The 20,301-nt window shown below is 38.5% G+C and overlaps 1 protein-coding gene across 5 annotated transcripts in view; it reads right to left on the bottom strand.

The window, feature by feature from the left end:
• Positions 1-1,083: 1,083 nt before the first annotated feature.
• Positions 1,084-20,301, bottom strand: part of LOC139944740 (leucine-rich repeat and calponin homology domain-containing protein 1-like) — a 67,932-nt gene continuing 48,714 nt past the window's right edge. For 4 of the 5 annotated variants that reach the window (XM_071941794.1, XM_071941796.1, XM_071941797.1 and 1 more), the window contains 7 exons: positions 19,905-19,961; positions 17,345-17,612; positions 16,265-16,409; positions 15,266-15,378; positions 10,543-10,680; positions 9,666-9,743; positions 1,084-9,036 (listed from right to left, as the gene is read on the bottom strand). In XM_071941794.1, coding sequence (XP_071797895.1) covers positions 8,920-9,036; positions 9,666-9,743; positions 10,543-10,680; positions 15,266-15,378; positions 16,265-16,409; positions 17,345-17,612; positions 19,905-19,961 — 916 coding nt within the window. In that variant the 3' untranslated portion in view covers positions 1,084-8,919. The remainder of the gene's footprint in view (positions 9,037-9,665; positions 9,744-10,542; positions 10,681-15,265; positions 15,379-16,264; positions 16,410-17,344; positions 17,613-19,904; positions 19,962-20,301) is intronic. The other variant, XM_071941795.1, reaches the window with a different exon arrangement.

The following is a 20,301-nucleotide window of genomic DNA, read 5'->3' as shown; positions in this document are numbered from 1 at the left end:
TTTGAGCCCAAAATGGAAAAAAATCACAAGGGGTAAGTCCAGCATTTGTATCCAATTTGAGCAAAAATTGAATAAAATCGCAAGGGGTTAATAATAATAATAATAATAAACATTTATATAGCGCCAAATCCATTAAAAATGCTCCCAGGCGCTTTACAACAACACAAATTTTAACCACAAAAACAAAACAAAAATTAAAAGGTCCCATAATTTTGGATAAAAATGATGGACTTAACCCCTTGTGATGTTGGGTTGTTATTTCAGCATTTATCTGAGGCAAAAATTGAAAAAATCACAAGGGGCAAAAGTCCAGCATTTTTATTAAATTTGAGCCAAACATTTTTAAAATTATAAGGGGTAAGTCCAGCATATTTATCCAATGTGAGCCCAAAATTGAATACAATCGCAAGGGGTAAGTCCAGCATTTATTTGAGGCCAAAAAATAAAAAAATCACAAGGGGGTAAGTCCAGCATTTTACTCCAATTTGAGCCTAAATTTGAAAAAATCACAAGGGCTACATGTAAGTCCAGCATTTTTATCCAATTTGAGACCCAAATTTAACAAAATCGCAAGGAATTTTTTTTTCAATTTCGAGCCCAAAAGTTTACAAATCACAAGGGGGTTAGTCCAGCATTTTTATCCAATTTGAGCCCAAAAATGAATTTTTTTAAATCAAATTTGACCCTGAAATGAAACAATTGCAAAGGGGTAAGTTCAGCATTTGTATCAAATTTAAGCTCAAAACTCGAACCATTGCCTATGTGCAGAATTTATTTTTGAAATTTGAGCCAAAAAATGAACAAAATCGCAAGGGGTAAGTCCAGCATTTTTATCAAATTTGAGCCCAAATAAGAGACAATCGCAAGTGTTGTAAGCCCAGTATTTTTTATCAAAATTTTGCCCAAGGGGTTAGTCCGGCATTTTAATCAAGTTTTGGCAAAAGTTTGAAAACAATTGGCCCCTTAAGTACAATGCTAGTATGCCTGGCACAAGTCAATTACAAGGGGTCCAAGCAGACAGCATTAAGTTGCTAACATGTTTTCACAACAAAATTCATGATCTCAAAAAGCTCTTCCGATCTCTTCAATCAAATAATGTGTGATTGCTGCGAGTCCCATCACACTTTTATTACTTCATCGACATAATAATTAAGGTTAAAATTCCATGACAATAGGGCATAAACAATGAATGCATTCTGCCCTCCCAGATCAGTAATTATACAAGAAAATATATATGACACTGTTGTACAGTTATTTGTCTACGGTTCGGAAAATGTACAAAAACCATGATTCCAAATTATGCAAGGCATCGAATCATAAAAATGGGAAAGTCTGCTCATCAGCTGGACTGTTTACAACCAAATATTTGCAGCTATTAGCGTGGTCGTTTATTTCACCATATAGCAATCAAAGCATATACTGTACATGTTATACACCTGTGTTTAAAGGCACTGGACACAATTGGTAACTGTCAAAGACCATTTCTCACTTGTTGATCACAACAAATGCATAAAATAACAAACCTGTGAAAACTTGGGTTCAATTGGTCCTCAAAGTTGCAAGAGAACAATGAAAGAAAAAAACAACCTGGCTGCACTACTTGCATAATAAAAGGCTTTAGCTGAAGTCTCCTATTAACTGAATGAGAAATTACCCTGTATTAAAGACTGCGTTACTTCAGAGGGAGCTGTTTCTCACAATGTTGTATACTATCAACAGCTCTCAGTTGCTCGTTACCAAGTAAGTTTTTTATGTTAACATTTATTTTGAGTAATTACCAGTCGTGTCCATTGCCTTTAACACCCCTATGTTTGGACACCAGGAGCTGCCATCATTTGCATCTTGCAATTGGGGAGGTTTTGTGCAAATATCAGGGAGATATTTATAAATACATTCAACATAACAGGAAGTTTTCTAACCAGCAAGGTTTATATTTTTTTCATGAGAGCCTGGAAAGATTACTTTTTTTAGGTTTTTTTCTTTTGAAGTTCAGGGAACTTTCTGCAGAATCAGGGAGAGTTTTCAGCTCTGTGACAGCCCTATGTTCCCAACCCCCCCTCCCCCTTACAAATCACAAGAGGGTATCTGAACATTAGGTTATTAACAAACATAAAGAGGTGTTGTGTTTGAACATAGAGCAGTCTCCATAGCACAGAAATTGTTTGACATTGTACATTATTTTGTTACTCCACCATTTTGTCTTATTCCCCGTTTACAAAAGCAACTAATAAAGGTGTTCATAACATGAACAAGGTGCCACACTATTTTTGCCATTCCAAATTAACGGCTGTGGCTAGATCACCACCTCATACATGTACACTGAAGTAAAGGCTTACTCTTAACATCACCCTATGCCACAGCCGAAGCTGTCAAGTAAGACACAGGTAATGTTTTGAATGGAAGAAAAAAGTAATGGCTGCATCAAGGCAATGGCTTCAATCGAAGTCATTTTGTGCATAGTAAAAGATTTGCTTTTCCCATTGCTATAGTTTGATCTGAACTTCTTTCATTTACTGAAGGAACACGTTGCCTTGGATCGGTTGAGTTGGTCTTCGAAAAGTGTTTGTAACCGTTTTTTATAAAAATGCATATGGTTGGAAAGATGTTTAAAAAGTAGAATACAATGATCCACACAAATTTGTATTGAAATTGTGTGGTTTTCCTTTTACTGTGCGAACTAACTAACACGGTCGGCCATTTATGGGAGTCAAAAATTTGACTCCCATAAATGGCCGACCGTGTTAGTCGATGAGGTAAAAGGAAAACCGTGCAATTTAGAGGCATGGTTGTGTGGATCATTGTATTCTACTTTTACAACATCTTTCTACCCATATGCATTTTGTAACAAACAGTTATAAACGCTTTTCAAAGACCAACTCGACCGATCCAAGGCAACGTGTTCCTTTAAGGAAAACAAGGGTCAATTTAATTTTGGTTTTACCCTTTCCTTATACCGATTTGTGTAAGCACAGTATACTTATTACTTTCCTGGGCAATCTCAATGGTCTAGTTAGTAAAACATCTGCTCTAGATTGGCAAAGGTCGTGGGTGCATATCACACCCGAGTAATATGCCAGTGATTTATTTACAGAACTCATGAAAGTACCGAGTATAACAGTGCTTACATAAATCTGTGTAAGAGTAAACCCAAAATTGTTTATGATCAATTCTTACTCTTTTAAAGGAACACGTTGCCTTGGATCGAACGAGTTGGTCTATAAAAAAAGGTTTGAAACCGGTTGTTATGAAATGTATGTGGTTGGAAAGATGTTTTAAAAGTAGATTATAATGATCCACACAAGTATCACTCAAATTGCACGGTTTTCAGTTTACGTCGCGAACTAACATGGTCGGCCATTTATGGGAGTCAACTTTTTGACTCCCATAAATGGCCGACCGTGTTTGTCAACGAGGTAAATCGAAAACCACGCAATTTTGAGGCATATTTGTGTAGATCATTGTATTCTACTTTTACAATATCTTTCTAACCATATCAATTTTATAGCAAACGGTTACAAACGCTTTTCAAAGACCAACTCCACCGATCCAAGGCAACGTGTTCCTTTAAGGGAAGCTTTCTACCATCATTATCTTCAAACTGTGTTAGTTTGATGTAGATCTGTGGACATTGTGTTTTGTGTCCTACTAAAAGTACCCAGACCCTTTAAAAACTACACAGAAGGGATTTCATGAGTGGCTTGTTTTAAAGGCAGTGGACACTATTGGTAGTTACTCAGAATAATTATTTGCATAAAACCTGAATTGGTAACGAGTAATGGAGAGCTGTTGATAGTATAAAACATTGTGAGAAACGGCTCCCCTGAAGTAACTTGTTTTTCCAGAAAGAAGTAATTTTCCACGAATTTGATTTCGAGACCTCAGAATTAGAATTTAAGGTCTCAAATCAAGCATCTTAAAGCACACAACTTCATGTGACATCACTATTATCTCGCAACTTTGATGACCAATTGAGCTCAAGTTTTCACAGGTTGGTTATTTTATGCACATAATGTTGAGATACAACAAGTGAGAAGACCCATCTTTCACAATTACCAATAGTGTCCATTGCTTTAAATGGAGTAATTCAAGGCTGAAATATATTCCCAAAAAGGTACAGCATTAGTTCTTTACGTTTAACCATGCCACAAATTGAAATGATCACCTACATGTATTCACTGTTTTAAGCACAAGTTGTAATTCATTAAAGTTAACTTTAAAGTTACTTCTTTTTAAATATGATTCAGATTGAATAATGAGTGAAATAAATAAAGCAATTATTTACACAATTTATGACCTCCATTTTTGCATACCCGATTTACATATTATATGTTGTTTACATGCACATTATTGTTAACACTTCCCATGAAATATGTAAATTACACATCGCGTGTCAGTGCCAAGCGTTCTAGTTTACTGGACTCTAGCTCTGATGTTGTCAGCAGCAGAGTGTGGGTTTGAATCCTGGTCATGACACTTGTAATCTTGAGCAAGGCATTTAAAGGCAGTGGGCCGGACACTATTGGTAGTTACTCAAAATACATGGCATAAAAACTTACTTGGTAGCAATGGAGAGCTGTTTATAGCATAAAACATTGTGAGAAACTGCTATCTCTGAAGTAATATAATTTTCAAGAAAGAAGTAATTTTCCACTTAAATATTTGAATTTGACTTCGAGACCTCGGAATTAGATTTTGAGGTCCCGAAATCAAGCATCTTGAAGCACACAAGTTCATGTGACAAGGGTGTTTTTTCTTCCATTATTACCTTGCAACTTCGGCGACCAATTGAGCTCAAATTTACACAGATTTGTTATTTTGTGCACCAAGTGAGAAGACTGGTCTTTGACAATTACATGTACCAACGGTGTCCAATGCCTTTAACCTTACTTGCTCCCTAAAAGTTTGGAAGGTAATGCATTGTTCTACGCGCCAGGGTCCTTGTGGATGGTACCCATTCAAAGAGCTGCCAACACTTGCATCTTGCAATCAGGGAGGTTTTGTTAAACAACCAGGGAGATATTTAGAATCTTGCTCAACATAATATGGAAAGAGTTTCCATAATCAGGAAGATGTTCCATATTGGGTGCGTTCGTTTAGCTTCCCTGGGTTGACCCGGTCTTCCCCCAGTGCGTTCGAATAGTTTTGACGTTATTCCAGGGGCTCACCCAGGTCAGCCCCCCGTGCCCTGCTTGTGGAGTGGGTCACTTGGGGGTGACCCGAGGTGCATGGCGTCACCACGAGAGGGCGAGTGTGATCATTCGATTAGCTCCTGTCAGGGGCTCACCCGAGTGAGCATCGCGGGGTCAACCCAGGGAAGCTTTTCGAGCGCACCCAATGGTTCATCAGAATATGAAGGGAAAAAAAATATTTTCAGGGGACTTTCAGCAGAACTAAATCGGATGAGTCGACAGCTCGACATTCCTTTGGCAATTTTGATCAATATTATAAAATAGCGCCATCCATAAAAGTCGGGGGGAAAAAAGGGAAATTTATCTGAATTTCTCTATAGATTTTCCTTGACAGAATCTGAAAGAATACTTAGTATCTGTGGTGCAAACTTTTACAACAATAAATTACTGTAACACATTATTAAAGTCATAGAAAGTGACTCTTAATGTATTCGCTTATAGAAAAAACACCTTATGCATATTCATTGGATGTACATGTATTCATATTAGGCTGACAGGAAGCAGTTATTGCTCCACCTACAAAAGGTCAAATCAGGCCACGCCCTTTTTTATACAAATTTATTCACAAGTGGTGACCCTTGCCCCACCCCTTGAAAGTGAATGCTCCACTTATTAAAAAAAAAGGGCTATTGACCAAAACGGGCAATGCTCATTAACATTATTATTCACACAAAATGACCTTTGACCCTCAGTGCATGATTGCTCTGCATACAAAAGAGCACATCTGACCCAAACAAAATTAATTCACAAATTAGGACTCTTCCATTCTCACAGTGACTTCTTTCTGCCCACAAAAAAAAGGCCCTTAACAAATTACGTGATGCTCATTCCCATAAATATTCACTTTGATCTTTCAAAGGCACTGGACATTATTGGTAATAATATACTCAAATAAATTAGCATATATAAACTTACTTGGTATTGAGCAAAGGAGAGCTGTTGATGGTATAAAACCTTGTGACAAAAGGGTTCCCTCTGAAGTAGCGTACGCGCAGTTTTTGAGGAAGAGGTAACTTAAAAAATAAAATAAAAATATTTGGATCTGAGAAAGACTCCAGTCCTGAAGCCTTTCTCAGGCATTTGAAAGGGTGTTATTTCTTTCATTATTGTCTTGCTACTTCGATGTTATGATGTTGTTATGAGAATACTTGTCTTTGACAGTTACCAAACATGTCCAGTGCCTTTAACCTCAGTGCATGGCTGTAAACGGGAAAAAACAAAAAATAATCGATCATAAAATAAGCGTGCACACACTTAATTAAGGCTTGTATTTCATCTTCCCAAAAAAAAGATGATGATACATGTATGTACAGTCATTTACAGTGGTACTTTTATACAAAATGGGAAAAAAAAAGAACAAAACTAAAATTTTGGAAAACAAAGTATGTATAAGATGATTAACGGAATATCTACACCAGTAAGTTTGAACAACCAAGTGGAACATTATATAAATAAAGCAGTCACAGTGAGTTAGCACCTATCAACAAAATATTATTATACTACATTGTACAAGGCGTGTGCAATTATGTACATTTTTCACAAAATAAGAACCTGTTTTCATTTTTAGAACTAAGCAACTAAATTAAAGTTCTTTTAAAACAAATTAAACAATCTCCGAGAATGATAGCTAAACATCCAATTTCAACTGAACCCCTTTTTCTTTTTGCTTCGCATGAAATAAACAAAACAAAATAAACAGCGATTACAAAAATGAGCATCTTAGGCTCTTAGAAATCTTTCCTTCAAGATATATGTCCCTTACTGTCTTGGGAGATTTACAAGAATGCAAGGTTTACTTTTCGACTTAGGATTTAAAACATTAGAATTTGGTTGAGCAACTGTGATTGTTATAAGTCAATACAAAATTGGAGTTTAATCTTCACGGGGGGCAAGGACACCCTTTGAAAAGGGCACTTACTGTGAGAAAAAAATTCAAGCCTACGAGAAACTAGTGAAGGGGCACCAGGGCTACTTGTGTGTTCTAAGGGAATCCGTAGTTAAGCCCGGTTCATACTTCCTGCGAATGCAAATGCGAAGCAAATGTTGACGTCACAAATTCGCAACGAATAATTCGCAGCAGTTGAACTCTGCTCGACTCACTTGCGAATATTGCTGTAAAAGGAGGGTTGTGACGTCAAATTCACGTCAAATTCGCTTTGCCTTCGCATTCGCATGAAGTATGAACAGGGCTTTAGGCAGATTTGGTTTCAATTGTACTTTGCGCAGCCTTATGTTTAACTGGGGTAAATAACTAAATAATGTCCCACGCAACCGGAAGATAGCAGGCTCTTGCATATAGGAACAGAGACCTGGCCACAACTTGGTAGAACATGACCCACACAGTTTGGTTAAGCCCATTATTTTCCGGTGTCGCGGTCTCAGTTGTCCGGTGTGCTGAAAGCTCCAGATTACCAAATACGGCAGTATTTCGTCATTTCATATCTGCGCACAGCAAGCGAAAGTGGTCGATTTTAGTGGCGGGCCGAGTCAACTGTTTTGCTCGAGCTTGTAGCTGTCATGGCGGCGCCCACAAGTAAATCGTGTGATGAACGAGTGGAGCGTCTACGACAGTAGCAACCATATAATCGAGTCTCTGAGGAGCAAGAACCTTGCCAGGCGAAAAAGCACTCATACAATAACAAAAAAAGGTGTCAGGGATTTATTTGCGGCAGCAGTAGAGCACGGGAGACTAACGACCGCAACGACAGCATGCTGAAATGCCCGGCTACGTCATCCGGAAAGCTTGGCTCGCCGGACATCTGAGACAGTGACTACAGCATGCCGAACTGCCCGGTGACGTCACCCGGAACTTTGAGCACACCGGACATCTGGCACCGTGACACGGGATATACATCTACATGTATATGAATGCCTCTACATTGTATAGCAGTACATGCAGAACCCAATTTCATACAGCTGCTTATAATAACACACTTTAGGTAGCTAAGCACAACATAATTATGCTCACCGAAAAAGGCTTACCAGCCACAATAGCCTGTCATCACATGCATAATTTATGACTGGTATCCGGTTCATTTTTGCGAAGCAGAAAACTGTTAAAGGAACATTATGGAATTCGTAAGAAAACAAAATCGTGAAGATCACAGATTTACATGTACATCAAACTTACACGGTCTAATGATGATGATAGTAGAAAACAATCCTTGAAATATTTCTGCCTGAAATGTCACATTTTGATGAGAAATAAATAATTTAACTTTGCGTTTAGGAGTTTATTACTCAGTGAGCGTTTTATTCATTTTTTGTTGTTTGCATCAATGTCATGCAAATTGTGTAGTCAGTTTTTCACTATTTTCTCGTGACCCAGATGGCCAATCGATCTCAAACTTCCACAGTTTTTTAAGTTTACATGTATGTACAAATGTATATGGTGGATTACATAAAGTGCTTACATTGCCAGCAACTATTTTGTTAGCAAAACCAATTCTGTAATGTTCCTTTTAGCAATATCTCCTGCTAAAGCAGCTACCTTGGCCTTGTTGAGATATATGGCAGACACTTTAGGAGTGAACTGTATGGTTTGGTTTTGTTGTACACAGACAAATTTACCTAAACCTAAAAGAGTCATTGTACTATAGTACGCCATATCTCAAAAAAAACATTATGAAATTGGGTCCAGCAAAAATATTGAACTTTGAGTCAAAAAACAAAAACAAAAACAAAACCGATTGACTTTGTTGACAAGGTCCAATTGAAGTAGTTGTATCGATCATACTGCCGATGACATCTTGGGTTGTGTTGTATTAGTGAGTAACGCCTGTACAGTAGACGCTACCTTAACTAGTCCCTTCCCTTCTAAGATGTCACCAGCTGTGCATAACTTCTCCTGAGGTAAAAAGAGACAGGAAAAAAAAAAAACTATTTAGAAAACTTCATTCTCTCTCAAAATTTGTTGGGACTGCAAGGGTGCGTTTTCGCGGTTGTAACCCAACAACTAACTTCTAGTTAATTTTTCTTTGATCAACCCCAAAAATCATTTTAAAATTGTCCCAGTCAGTTTCCCTTGTATCTTATATTGATATCTGAAACAAAAAGTCGCATCCCCTTAAGGTGATCCCCTGGCTGCCGCTTCCCAGAGGTTGTATCGTAATTTGGGTGTGCTCATTGGCTACACGGTAGTTAACGATTGTATGGCTTCTGACTGGCACCCCCGAACAAAGATATTGACAAAATAGGGACACCGCCAACATACATACATGTAGAGCTACATGTACCGTAGATAGCTCAGTTGGTAGAGCGCTGGCACGAAAAGGTTGTGACAAAGAGGGACCCGTTTTCTTTTTATCACATAGTGGTTGTCGGACAGCATTCACGGATCAAATCAAGCTCAACCAAATGTGTGCCAACATGTTGTTTTTTTTCTTCAAAAAATGGCTTCTACAAATCACAAGCTGCCGCAGCTCTTTTAATATACAGCTTTGAAATAATTGACAATACTCTTAATAATTCCCTTACCTCGGTTACTCCCGCCGTAGAGCAGGCCTTCAGGAAATTCTCAACATTCCTCCTACATTTTGCAGACGTCAATTTAGGCTGCAAATTAATAATAATAAGAAATACAATCAAGGGGTTGAAAGTCACTGCCGACAAAAACGCCTGAAACGGGGATTCAGATCTTAAGAGGTACAGTTAAACAATGACAAGTCCAACTTTTGATAACACATTGAGTTTTTGGGCCATGTCACAAGAGGCAATTTACAGGCAACCAGTTCCAGGCAATCTCCAAGAGGAAGATTCACATTTCAATGTTCAGGTATTTTTCTGGTTGATCATAAGACAAAGTTTGAAAATCGACTCGTGTGCTACTCAAGTGGTCCTGTAGCGTGCACTGCAGTTGGTTGCATCCAAGTTGGCCGTGTGACAAGGCCTATTGACCCAATTCACCTGACGTCATCATCAGAATAATCTTGTGAAACCTCTATCGGTGGACAATGTCACTGTGCGTACTTCAGTGAAGTGCGCATTCAAGCCGACGCAGCGTTTACACATAAACCTATTGCCAACCGAAATGGTGAGCGTGGCACAGTCGCTGAGTGTGATGTGCGTGCAAGGGGTCAATAGATTCCAAGGAGCTTTTGGGAACAATATCCTCAGTGCTAGAGAAGTTTATCAAAGAGCTTGACTTATTTAATGTGGAGAAACATATGGCAGTTTTTGTCAACCATGCAGACTCACAAAAACTAATCAGCAGAAAATGGTTGGTGTACAAGAATGACAATTATACTGGGATGATAAATTTCAGGCAATTATCTTAGCTCAGATTTTTTTAATATGATTGGGTGAAGGCTTTTTTTACTTTGTGGTTTTATTTGACTGGTTTAGCGGAACATACCACTGCGGGTGAGGGGACATGGATGGTAGGTACAGCATGAGGGAACACGTTGTTCATGAAGTGACACAAGACGACACCGTCCTCTAGGGCAGCCGGGATGTCATCTGGCAAGTTGACCTTTAACCTTGTCTCAATGCACTGTGGGAGGAGATAGACAAAAGAAATGGATTTATGTTTTTTTCTTTTATATCAAATAACAAAAGGAAACGTGACTGGGTAAACAAAGACAAATTTACTAAAGCGGGAATTAAACCAACAACCTCTAGATGAACTTGCCGGCTCTCCACCAACTGAACTAGGCCTATGTTCAATGTTTCAACCCTAGCAGAGTCTTTCTCGATGGCTAAATGACAACACAACAAACATGAACAGGTAACTAACAGGTAACTAATTTAGTTTTCTGTTCATGTTTGTTGTGTTGTCATTTAGCCTTCGAGAAAGTTTAGTTACCTGTTCATGTTTGTTGTGTTGTCATTTAGCCTTCGAGAAAGTTTAGTTACCTGTTCATATTTGTTGTGTTGTCATTTAGCCATTAACTATTTTTTGCATTTATACCCTCGGTCCATTTGGTTGGTAAGTTGTTTGCAACAGCTAATTCTATTTTCTCCCTACATGTATTTTTGTTTACATGTAAATCACCACCAAGTGGACTTACTGAAAATAACGACTGATTTTCTTCACTAGGCTGATGTAACACAATAAATTCACCCAGTTGGTTTGAGCCCCGGTCTGTTAATTGGGAGGTCGTTGGTTCGAGTCCCACTCTAGTAAATTTTGTCTTTGCTCAACCTCAAATTCAGAAACCGATCTGGAACATACATTGTACACTGTATCATCCTTACATAGTTAGATTCACACATTAAAGACATCTTTTAACCCGATGGACAGAGTGCATTAAAACATTAATTTAAACATGAAAGCTATCCACGCACACAAAGCCATGCCGATCATCTGTTACATGTAACTCTTTCATGCGCTTACCGGTCGTTAGCGACCAGTTTTAAAAAAATCCCTACAGACAATTGGTTGTAGAATGAGAAGTAAAGCCGCAAAGAGCGGCCACAAAAATTTCAGAAAGGGAATTGAGGATTCTTGGATGTGATTAGTGTGACATTTAAAAAATTAGTTATTATTAACTTGCATTTTTTTCAATGTAACTTTTATTTTTATCTTAATTTGTTTTGCTTTATTTTGATTGATTGATTTATTTTATTTTTATTTTATTTGGGCGAGGGGTTGTCATTTATATAATAAAAAAAAATAAAAAATAAATAAATAATAAAAAAACCAAGTAAACAATTAATGTGTCTTTAAGTTCAATTAATCATTAAATTGGTGCATGAAAGGGTTAAAAAAGGCTCTTAATATCCAAGCATGAATTCTGTTATTCAAGTCGACCGTTATCACACTCCAACCATCTGAGTTCGGTTTCCTACATCCATAAGAACAATGTAAGTTTTTATTGTGGTCTCTTACAATGGGTCCTGACTACTAATTATCTTCTTCTATTACATTGATTTCTAGAGCTTTCTTTTGATGGCGTCGCAGTCAGTGACCATCTTCGGTTAAAAAAAAAAGGTGGCCCTCACAAAAAACAAGTATTAATGAAAACTTTATTGTGTAACTCCAAAATATCTTAGTCGGTCACAAGGATGATTTTCTTGCAAAAATGTTTTCCCCTCAAGAAAATTGTGCTACAGAAAAATTTCACAGAAGGTTATTAGAAGAGCAAATTTGTGCAAATCAAGTGTTTTTATACCACGGGCACCTCCCACAAATGGTGGTCGGTGTAAACAATCAAAAAGTCTATCATGGAAAACTGACGGGATGGCTGTACTGCGATGCAGGTCTGTACTTGAAGTTTTAAAAAGAAGAAAAAACACACACACACGCTAACAAATAAAACAGAAATGGATGTATCTAATCGAGGGAAAAAACCAAATACTTAGAAATATCTCATCCTTATAATGACCAAATAATAAAAAAATAAATAAAAAAATTGTATTGAATGAAAGCAAAAAAAATAAAATAAAATAAAAAGTGAAAAGTGAAATAAAAAAAATACAGTGACCGACATTTAACTCTTTCATGCACCAACCAAGTGGCTGCAGCCTGTTTTAATCCCTCAGAAAAATAGTTGTACAGTAGAACAAAAAATAAGGATTGCACTACCAGAGTTTTCAGAATTGGAAAGAGGACTCTTGAGGGTGCTATTAGGACCTGTTCTTTGGGGGGGGGGGGCATTTCGATGGAGGAATAAACAATTAATGTGTCAATATGATCAAATTATCCCTAAGATAGAAAGTTCGAAAAAGGGTTGAAGACACTGGACACTATTGAAAATTGTCAAAGACCAGTCTTCTCTTTTGGTGTATATCAACATATGCACAAAATAACAAACCTGTGAAATTTAAACTCAATTAGTCGTCGAAATTGTGACCCTTGTCACATGCAGTTGTGACCTTTCAGATGCTTGATTTTGAGACTTCAAATTCTAAATCTGATGTCACGAAATCAAATTCGTGGAAAATTACGTCACTTCAGAGGGAGCCGTTTCTCACAATGTTTTATACTATTAACAGCTCCCCATTACTTGTTACTAAGTAAGGTTTTATGCAGATAATTATTTTGAGTAATTACCAATAGTGTCCACTACCTTTAATGTGTCCATATTTATGATCAAATTATCCCTAAAATAAAAAGTTCATGAAAGGGTTAAATGAGAGGCAGAGAAACACATTTACATCTTTCTACATAGTACCACTACTCTGACTTTTTATTTATTTATTTACTTATTTATTTATTTATTTATTTATTTATTTATTTATTTATTTATTTATTTATTTATTTATTTATTTATTTATTTATTTATTTATTTATTTATTTCGGGGAGAAAAAAAAAAGAAAAAAAGGAAAAGTTTGACGAAAAACATGTTAACACAAACTAAAAAACCAAAAAAAAAAAAAAATCAAAACGGCAAAGTGTTCAAGATGACGTCAAAAGCCGAGCGGTTACGTTTCTCACCTACGTCCTGACAACGAGACGACATGCAAAGCCAATAGCGCAAACAATTGGCACAATGGTGGTGGGTGTAGGAATCATTCTGGAAGACTCACCTTTCGCATTTGCTCTATTGTGTTAAGATCCGACACGGATCCATAACTACTCATCCAGTTGGGTTTCAACTGAACATTTAAGAACGATATTATCAAAAACAACAACAAACGACAACAACAACGACATGCACAGCAAAACAATGGATTATATTATAGGGAAATGCCGAATGACAAAGCAAAATTGACAAAGACAACAATACATAGTTCAAGGAAAAAACAACAAACACACAAACAACAATGGCAAAGACAAGCAAAGCAAAACAATGGAAAATGTCAAACGACAAAAAAACAATGACAACGACAACAGTGATTTGAAGGAAAACCAAAACGCCAACGACCAAGCAACAACAAACATAAGGAACAGCAACAATCACACAGATAAGCATTAACAAAAACCAGGTTTAACAACAAGGCAATGGACAAAGAAGACACATTTTCAAAAACAAAGTACCAAACACAGATGATAAGAAGGACGGAGACAGCAACAAGTGTTTCAATGAAAAATGACGACAACAACAGAAAAATAAAGGTGTTAACCACGGACAAGAAACAAGATATAGGGGAAGAATGAAGAAGTAATAAAATGTTAAGAAACATCAAGAAAAGTACATTGATAGAAAAGTTGTCTAGTAGTGGAGTAATTTCAGAAAATTAACAAAATCTAAATCAATACCATTTTGAGGAACATTTGTAACCCATTCACTGGTTTTGCCCGAGTTTGATGGATTTACTCAGCATTGAGTAAGGCACACCAATCCTATCAGAGTCTACAGGTCTTGCCTGAGTTTGATGGATTCAGTACTGCACAGTTAAACCAACCATGCTTAGCAGGGAGCCAGGCATACCAATTTATATCAGAGAGTCTTAAGATTTTGCCCGAGTTTGATGGATTCAGTACTGCACAGTTAAACCAACCATGCTTAGCATGGAGCCAGGCGTACCAAGTTATATCAGAGTCTTAAGATTTTGCCCGAGTTTGATGGATTCAGTACAGACACACCAATCTCATCAAATTTATGTCAGAGTCTTAAAGTTTTGCCTGAGTTTGATGGATTCAGTACTGCACAGCTAAACCAACCATGCTTAGCAGGGAGCCAGGCATACCAATTTATATCAGAGTCTTAAGATTTTGCCCGAGTTTGATGGATTCAGTAGAGACACACCAATCCCATCAGAGATTCAAGTTCGATATTATCAAGTCTTGTACAAACACACTATAACCATGCTGGGCAAAGGGCCAATCACAACAGAACATCAGGGTGGAATTATTTTAGTCGGGTACTGCATGGTGTTGGCTTTAAGAGGATTAAGGAGGTCCACAGAACCCAAGAAAGTACAGGGGTGGATTTCACAAAGGTAGTCCTAACTTAGGACTGTAGTCCTAGGCAATGCTAAGATATAGGACTGGTCCTAAGTTAGGATGAGTTACTGGTCCTACATGTAACTTAGGACTGGTCCTACGTATCTCTTAGCATTGCCTAGGACTAGTCCTAAGTTAGGACTACCTTTGTGAAATCCACCCCAGAGTATACAGTACTTACACTGTACACACATTGGTGTAAGGGTAAAAACCAAACGGTATTTTTATATTTTTTCAGAATCTCACCTTTCTAAGATGTTCAATACGATCCATCTCCTCCCTGTACTTATTCATCTCTCGTTTGACGGTGAAGTTTGGCTGAACCTCCCCTTTTGGTTTCCCTCCACCTATGCTGAATGCTGAAATCAAAACAAGAAACAGAGATTATTATTAATGGTTTATTTAGTCATCAATATTCATGAAAGACACTGGCAGTAAAAAAAAAAAAAAAAAAAAAAAAAAATGAATTTTGGTCTAAAATTTACAATTTGGCAGTTAATACAATAAAAAGGTAGTTAAAACGATTAAAAGCAGAAAAACATGCAAATGAACAAGCGACACACGACCCCCAAAATAACAGGTCAAAATACCAAAAAGAGAGTTACTGCTGACAAAACAAGTCTATAGGGATCCAGCTATTAGGAGTTACAGTACATTAAAGGGAAGGATCCAGGAGAAAGCAGGAAAATTATAGCCAATCAAAGTTTCTATTTCAGAACCAATAGGAGTTAAGTGGCGAGTACAAAGGATGTTCATGTTCATTATAAATATATATTTATTTTTTTTTAAGAGAGAGACTACCTAACATCACACGGATGGACGGCCACTTCAAGGTGAGGGTTACACTTTTAACTGATCTGGGCTATCACACCAGATCAACTGCCACCAGGGCCACCAGGGCAGTTACCACCTACTCCTGGGGCAAAACAGGGTTACCCCTTCACAGTACATATGGATGACACTTGAATTTCCTATCTACCCATTCCGTTCCCCTTGTTCTTTTTTTATATGACAAGCAAGCACAAATTTGCAAGCGCAAACGATTTGACCAGTAAGTCTGCTGGAATTGCATCTTGGATAAAAAAAATTGGTGCAATAAAGTCCTTTTTAATTACTCCGCATGAGTCAGCCACACATTTAGTCAGACACACATTTTTAAAAGGGTGAACCTCAGACCGCTGTTTAAGTACAATGAAGGATAATTTACCTCCCAAATTTACAAATGGAACAGTCCACTGCACTTACCCGATCTTGGTTTGATGCTGCCAAAGGCCGATCCACTGTAAGACACAGGGGGTGGGGGTGACTTAGCATTGCCCGGGCTCGCTTCCCTTTGGGGGTCTTGGTCTTCTGGAGTGGAAGAATTTTGTGGCGATGGTGGCGTCCGACTCTGCAAGGAAAAAAACAATTAAAAATGTTGAACCTACAATGTACTGTCTCTACTGTGTGATAATGACTGGGTGTGGGGGCTGGCCGCCGTGATTGGGCCAAGCGAAAGTGCGAGGACCCGGTCTTTATCGTGGGCGTGAGAATATTATGATAATCAGCGCCCCACGCAGAAACCTGGGCTCGATTTCACAAAGCAAGAAAATTCATCGCAAGATAAATTGCAAGTATTACCGAAGTGATTTGTATTGTGACATCACACTTTGCTAAGCAACTATTAAAGATTGACTTGCAGTTAAGATCAATCTCAGCTCTTTGTGAAATCAGTCGCTGGTGTTGTTCACGGGCCTCAAAGTGTGACATTGGGGACCAATTTCGTGGCTCTACTAACTGTGTACAAAGAATTGCACTTACTGAAGCAAGAAATTTCCACTGACGTCAAGCGTATTTCACAAGTAGCGGGGAATTCATACTTGTCTGTAATCCACGTTACTAGGCATTCGTCACTTAAGCAGCTAGCACAGAAGTTTGGCGCTGACGTCAAGCGTATTCCACATGTAGCGGGGAATTCATACTTGTGTGTACTCCACGTTACTAGGCATTCGTCACTTAAGCAGCTAGCACAAAAATTTGGCACTGACGTCAAGCGTATTCCACATGTAACGGGGAATTTGTACTTGTGTGTACTCCACGTTACTAGGCATTCGTCACTTAAGCAGCTAACACAAAAATTTGGCACCGACGTCAAGCGTATTGTACATGTAACGGGGAATTTGTACTCGTCTGTACTCCACGTTACTAGGCATTTGTCACTTACACAACTAGCACAGAAATTTGGCCCTTGCACGTTAAAAACACAATGGCGATCATAAGTGCAGAATTCTGCGGTAAACAGAGCCATGAAATTGGGCGCGGATGTTCAGGCTAACCAGAACGTACCTGTACAAAGTTCCTGAGGGCGCTCTTCTGCATCAGCTTCATCCGTGCTTTCTCCTCTTCCTGCCGCCTTCTCGCGAGCTGCGCCTCGTGGCGGCTCTGCGAGATCCCGCTGTCTGGTTGCGATGGGGGCGGCGGCGGCTGCGACGATGGTAGCGACGAGGACGATACCGACGTGATGTTTTCTGTTCGCTGTAACTGTCTGTGACTGTCGTCTACTGATGGCAGCCGCCCATTCGGTAAGGTGCTGGAGTGATTGGATGTTGGTCTACTGTTGGTTGTAAGTTAGGGGGGGGGGGGAAATGGATCATAATAATTGCATTTTTAATACTTCAGGATTTCTATTTATTTATTTTGATTACTAACTGGTTAATGTTTTTAAGAATTTTTACTCCCGTTGATATAATTCCGTATTTTCTTAATTTTTAATTTGTCGATATTAATTTGTTCAGCGCCCTAGAGCTTGTTTACATGATTAGGGCGCTATATAAGTTTCGGTATTATTATTGGTATTTGAAATAATAACAGAGTGCTTTATATAGGGCTTGGGTACTTTTTGTAACAAGACACTAATGTGCACAGATTTCCATTAAACTTACAACAGTTTAAAGATAATAATGGTAGAAAGCTTCCCTTTAAGCATTACTTGATCAGGTGCTGTAGTTTTTGAGAAATTAGTAAAATGATCTTACCAAACAGTATTCGTCTCAGTGAGACGAATATTATTTTAGCAATACACATTTATTTGACTTTCCTGAAAAAATTGGTCCTTGATTTTCACTTTTTTTTTTTCTCAAAAACTTGACGACTCATGAAGCTGCAACTTCTACAGGGAAATTATAATTACAAACATCTTCATTCACAGTGAGTAAGGATTCATTTCATGGCAACAAAACTTGATCTAAAAAGGGTATCAAAACCCATCAAGTAATTTTCATTTTTATTAACTACAAAGTAGGATTTGAAACTTTGCATGGTGCCATTCCAAGCAACCCCAAAATACCGAAAAATGTCACCGTGCAATGGCCCTGTTCACTTTGTTTCTCTTACACGCCTCTCTTAATATTTATGCATGAGTTACAGTAAGTCACAATTCTAACCCAAAACGAGGCTATAGGCGCAGCCACTGCATGTGGTAATAGTATTAATAATTTGGGGGGCTAATCATCCTTACTCGCAGCTAAGAGCTGAATTGCGAAGGACGCGGCTACACCTTGTTTGAGAAGCAGGCATGCAAGGGCCCCTTTGGCTGCCAGCCACATCAACCCATTATGACCACGGGGCACAGCCAAGATCGAAAGGGTTTGATTTTTCCCCGAGGGAGGAAAACTGGATGGTCTGGAAAACCCTCGTGGCACAGCAGAGAACCAACGCACAACTCAACTCACATATGGCCCTGGCCGGGAATTGAACCGGGGTCACCTTGGCGAGAGGCGAGCGCTTTAAGCACAAGCCAACCATGCCACCATGGTGGCGGGCGTGCACCTATAGCCTCGTGTTGGGTAAAAATTATGACGTCATGCATGATGAATATTAAGAGAGGCGTATCCCAGTGGAAGACAGCCCTGGGAGGACCCATGAGTTTTGTTTACCCCAAGGTTACTCTTCCACTGTCCCTGCCTGATAGGTCCTTATCTATTTCAAGGGGCTCCGGTGGCTACTCCCCGAGGTATGCCCATTTGCAGGGGTGTGTATCAGGGTTAAAGCGATCCAAGTGTGAAAGGGATGGCTGTTATTCCCCAAGGTTGCCCCCGGGAATAGAGAAGTGTGAACAGGGCTAATATTTTCACCAGAACCAATAAAATGTGAGCAAAAAGTTGCAGCCAGAGATTTATCGACCAACCGAGATTAGCAAAAACACATGACAAAGTTAAGCGTTAATTTTCTGTCATTGTTTAGCAGAGGTCTTTTGCCAGAGCTAGGACAGGAAAAGGGTGAGTGGGGTCGGGTCCTGAAATTCAGTGTTTAAGGTGCGGGTGTTCTCGCCTACACAGAGCTGTGGGGACTTTAACACAATCGAACAAAGGCCCCCACAACGTTTTTCTTTGTTAAACTGGGTGTCCCCCAAAAAAAAAAAGTCTTTAGCAAAGGGTACAATAGCAAGTCCCCACAACTCTGTGTGCAAAAGCATGAGTGGTTTTCCCCCTCTGGAAAAAAATTTACAATTAGAATTGTAACTGAAAATTTGTATTCTGGGTGATGCTGCATGCTTGCAATTTGCAATATTTTTGACCACTGTGAGGGCAAGTGTGAACCAAATTTCTGTGACGCGAGACTATAAGACCAACTGATTTTTGTTTCGTCATTCTCACAAAGATTTCAAGTAGTGACGGAGGCAGAGTACCGTTTGAATTTTGTTTTTCATTGTTTTTAAAAAGCCTTGATAGCCTCTGATCTTTCCAAAAACCAGCAAAACTTCAGGTAGACATGTAACTGTCCAGTTGTTGCTACAAATAGCGTCAACACTTTCCTCAGAAATACTTCAAGAAGTGACGGAGGAAGCATACCTATGAATTTCAAGACCCGATGGAAGAGGGACAAGGGGTAGGGAGGTATAGCTTACGTGTAAGGATCAGAAACATTAACCGTCGCCCTCCGTGCCGGTCTCTTAGTCTGCGAACTGAAAGATTACGGGACATAAACGGTTCATAGATTCCATTGCATTCTTTAGTTTGAAGTGTATACTCATTTTTGAGACACTTTCTAATGGTTGCACAAAAGATACATTCTCACAATATCACTAATGGGTGCTACTGATATTAATGCACAACATCACAAAATAAGGGACAAATATTACATTTATATAATTTGATCGAGTTCAGTCAGATTCATCACAAAAGTTGGGACAAATAATATTTTTTTTCGATAACTGAAACTTTGTCAGGTTGTCTGCATTAAATATACATCGAACAAAACAAAACAAAAATCGCAAAATTTAGGAAAATAATCATTTTAGACCA

Source organism: Asterias amurensis, chromosome 12 (assembly GCF_032118995.1).
Source record: "Asterias amurensis chromosome 12, ASM3211899v1".
In the NCBI taxonomy this organism is placed as follows: domain Eukaryota; kingdom Metazoa; phylum Echinodermata; class Asteroidea; order Forcipulatida; family Asteriidae; genus Asterias; species Asterias amurensis.
Note: the sequence above shows the minus strand (reverse complement) of the source record. Positions and strands in the feature narration are given on the sequence as shown.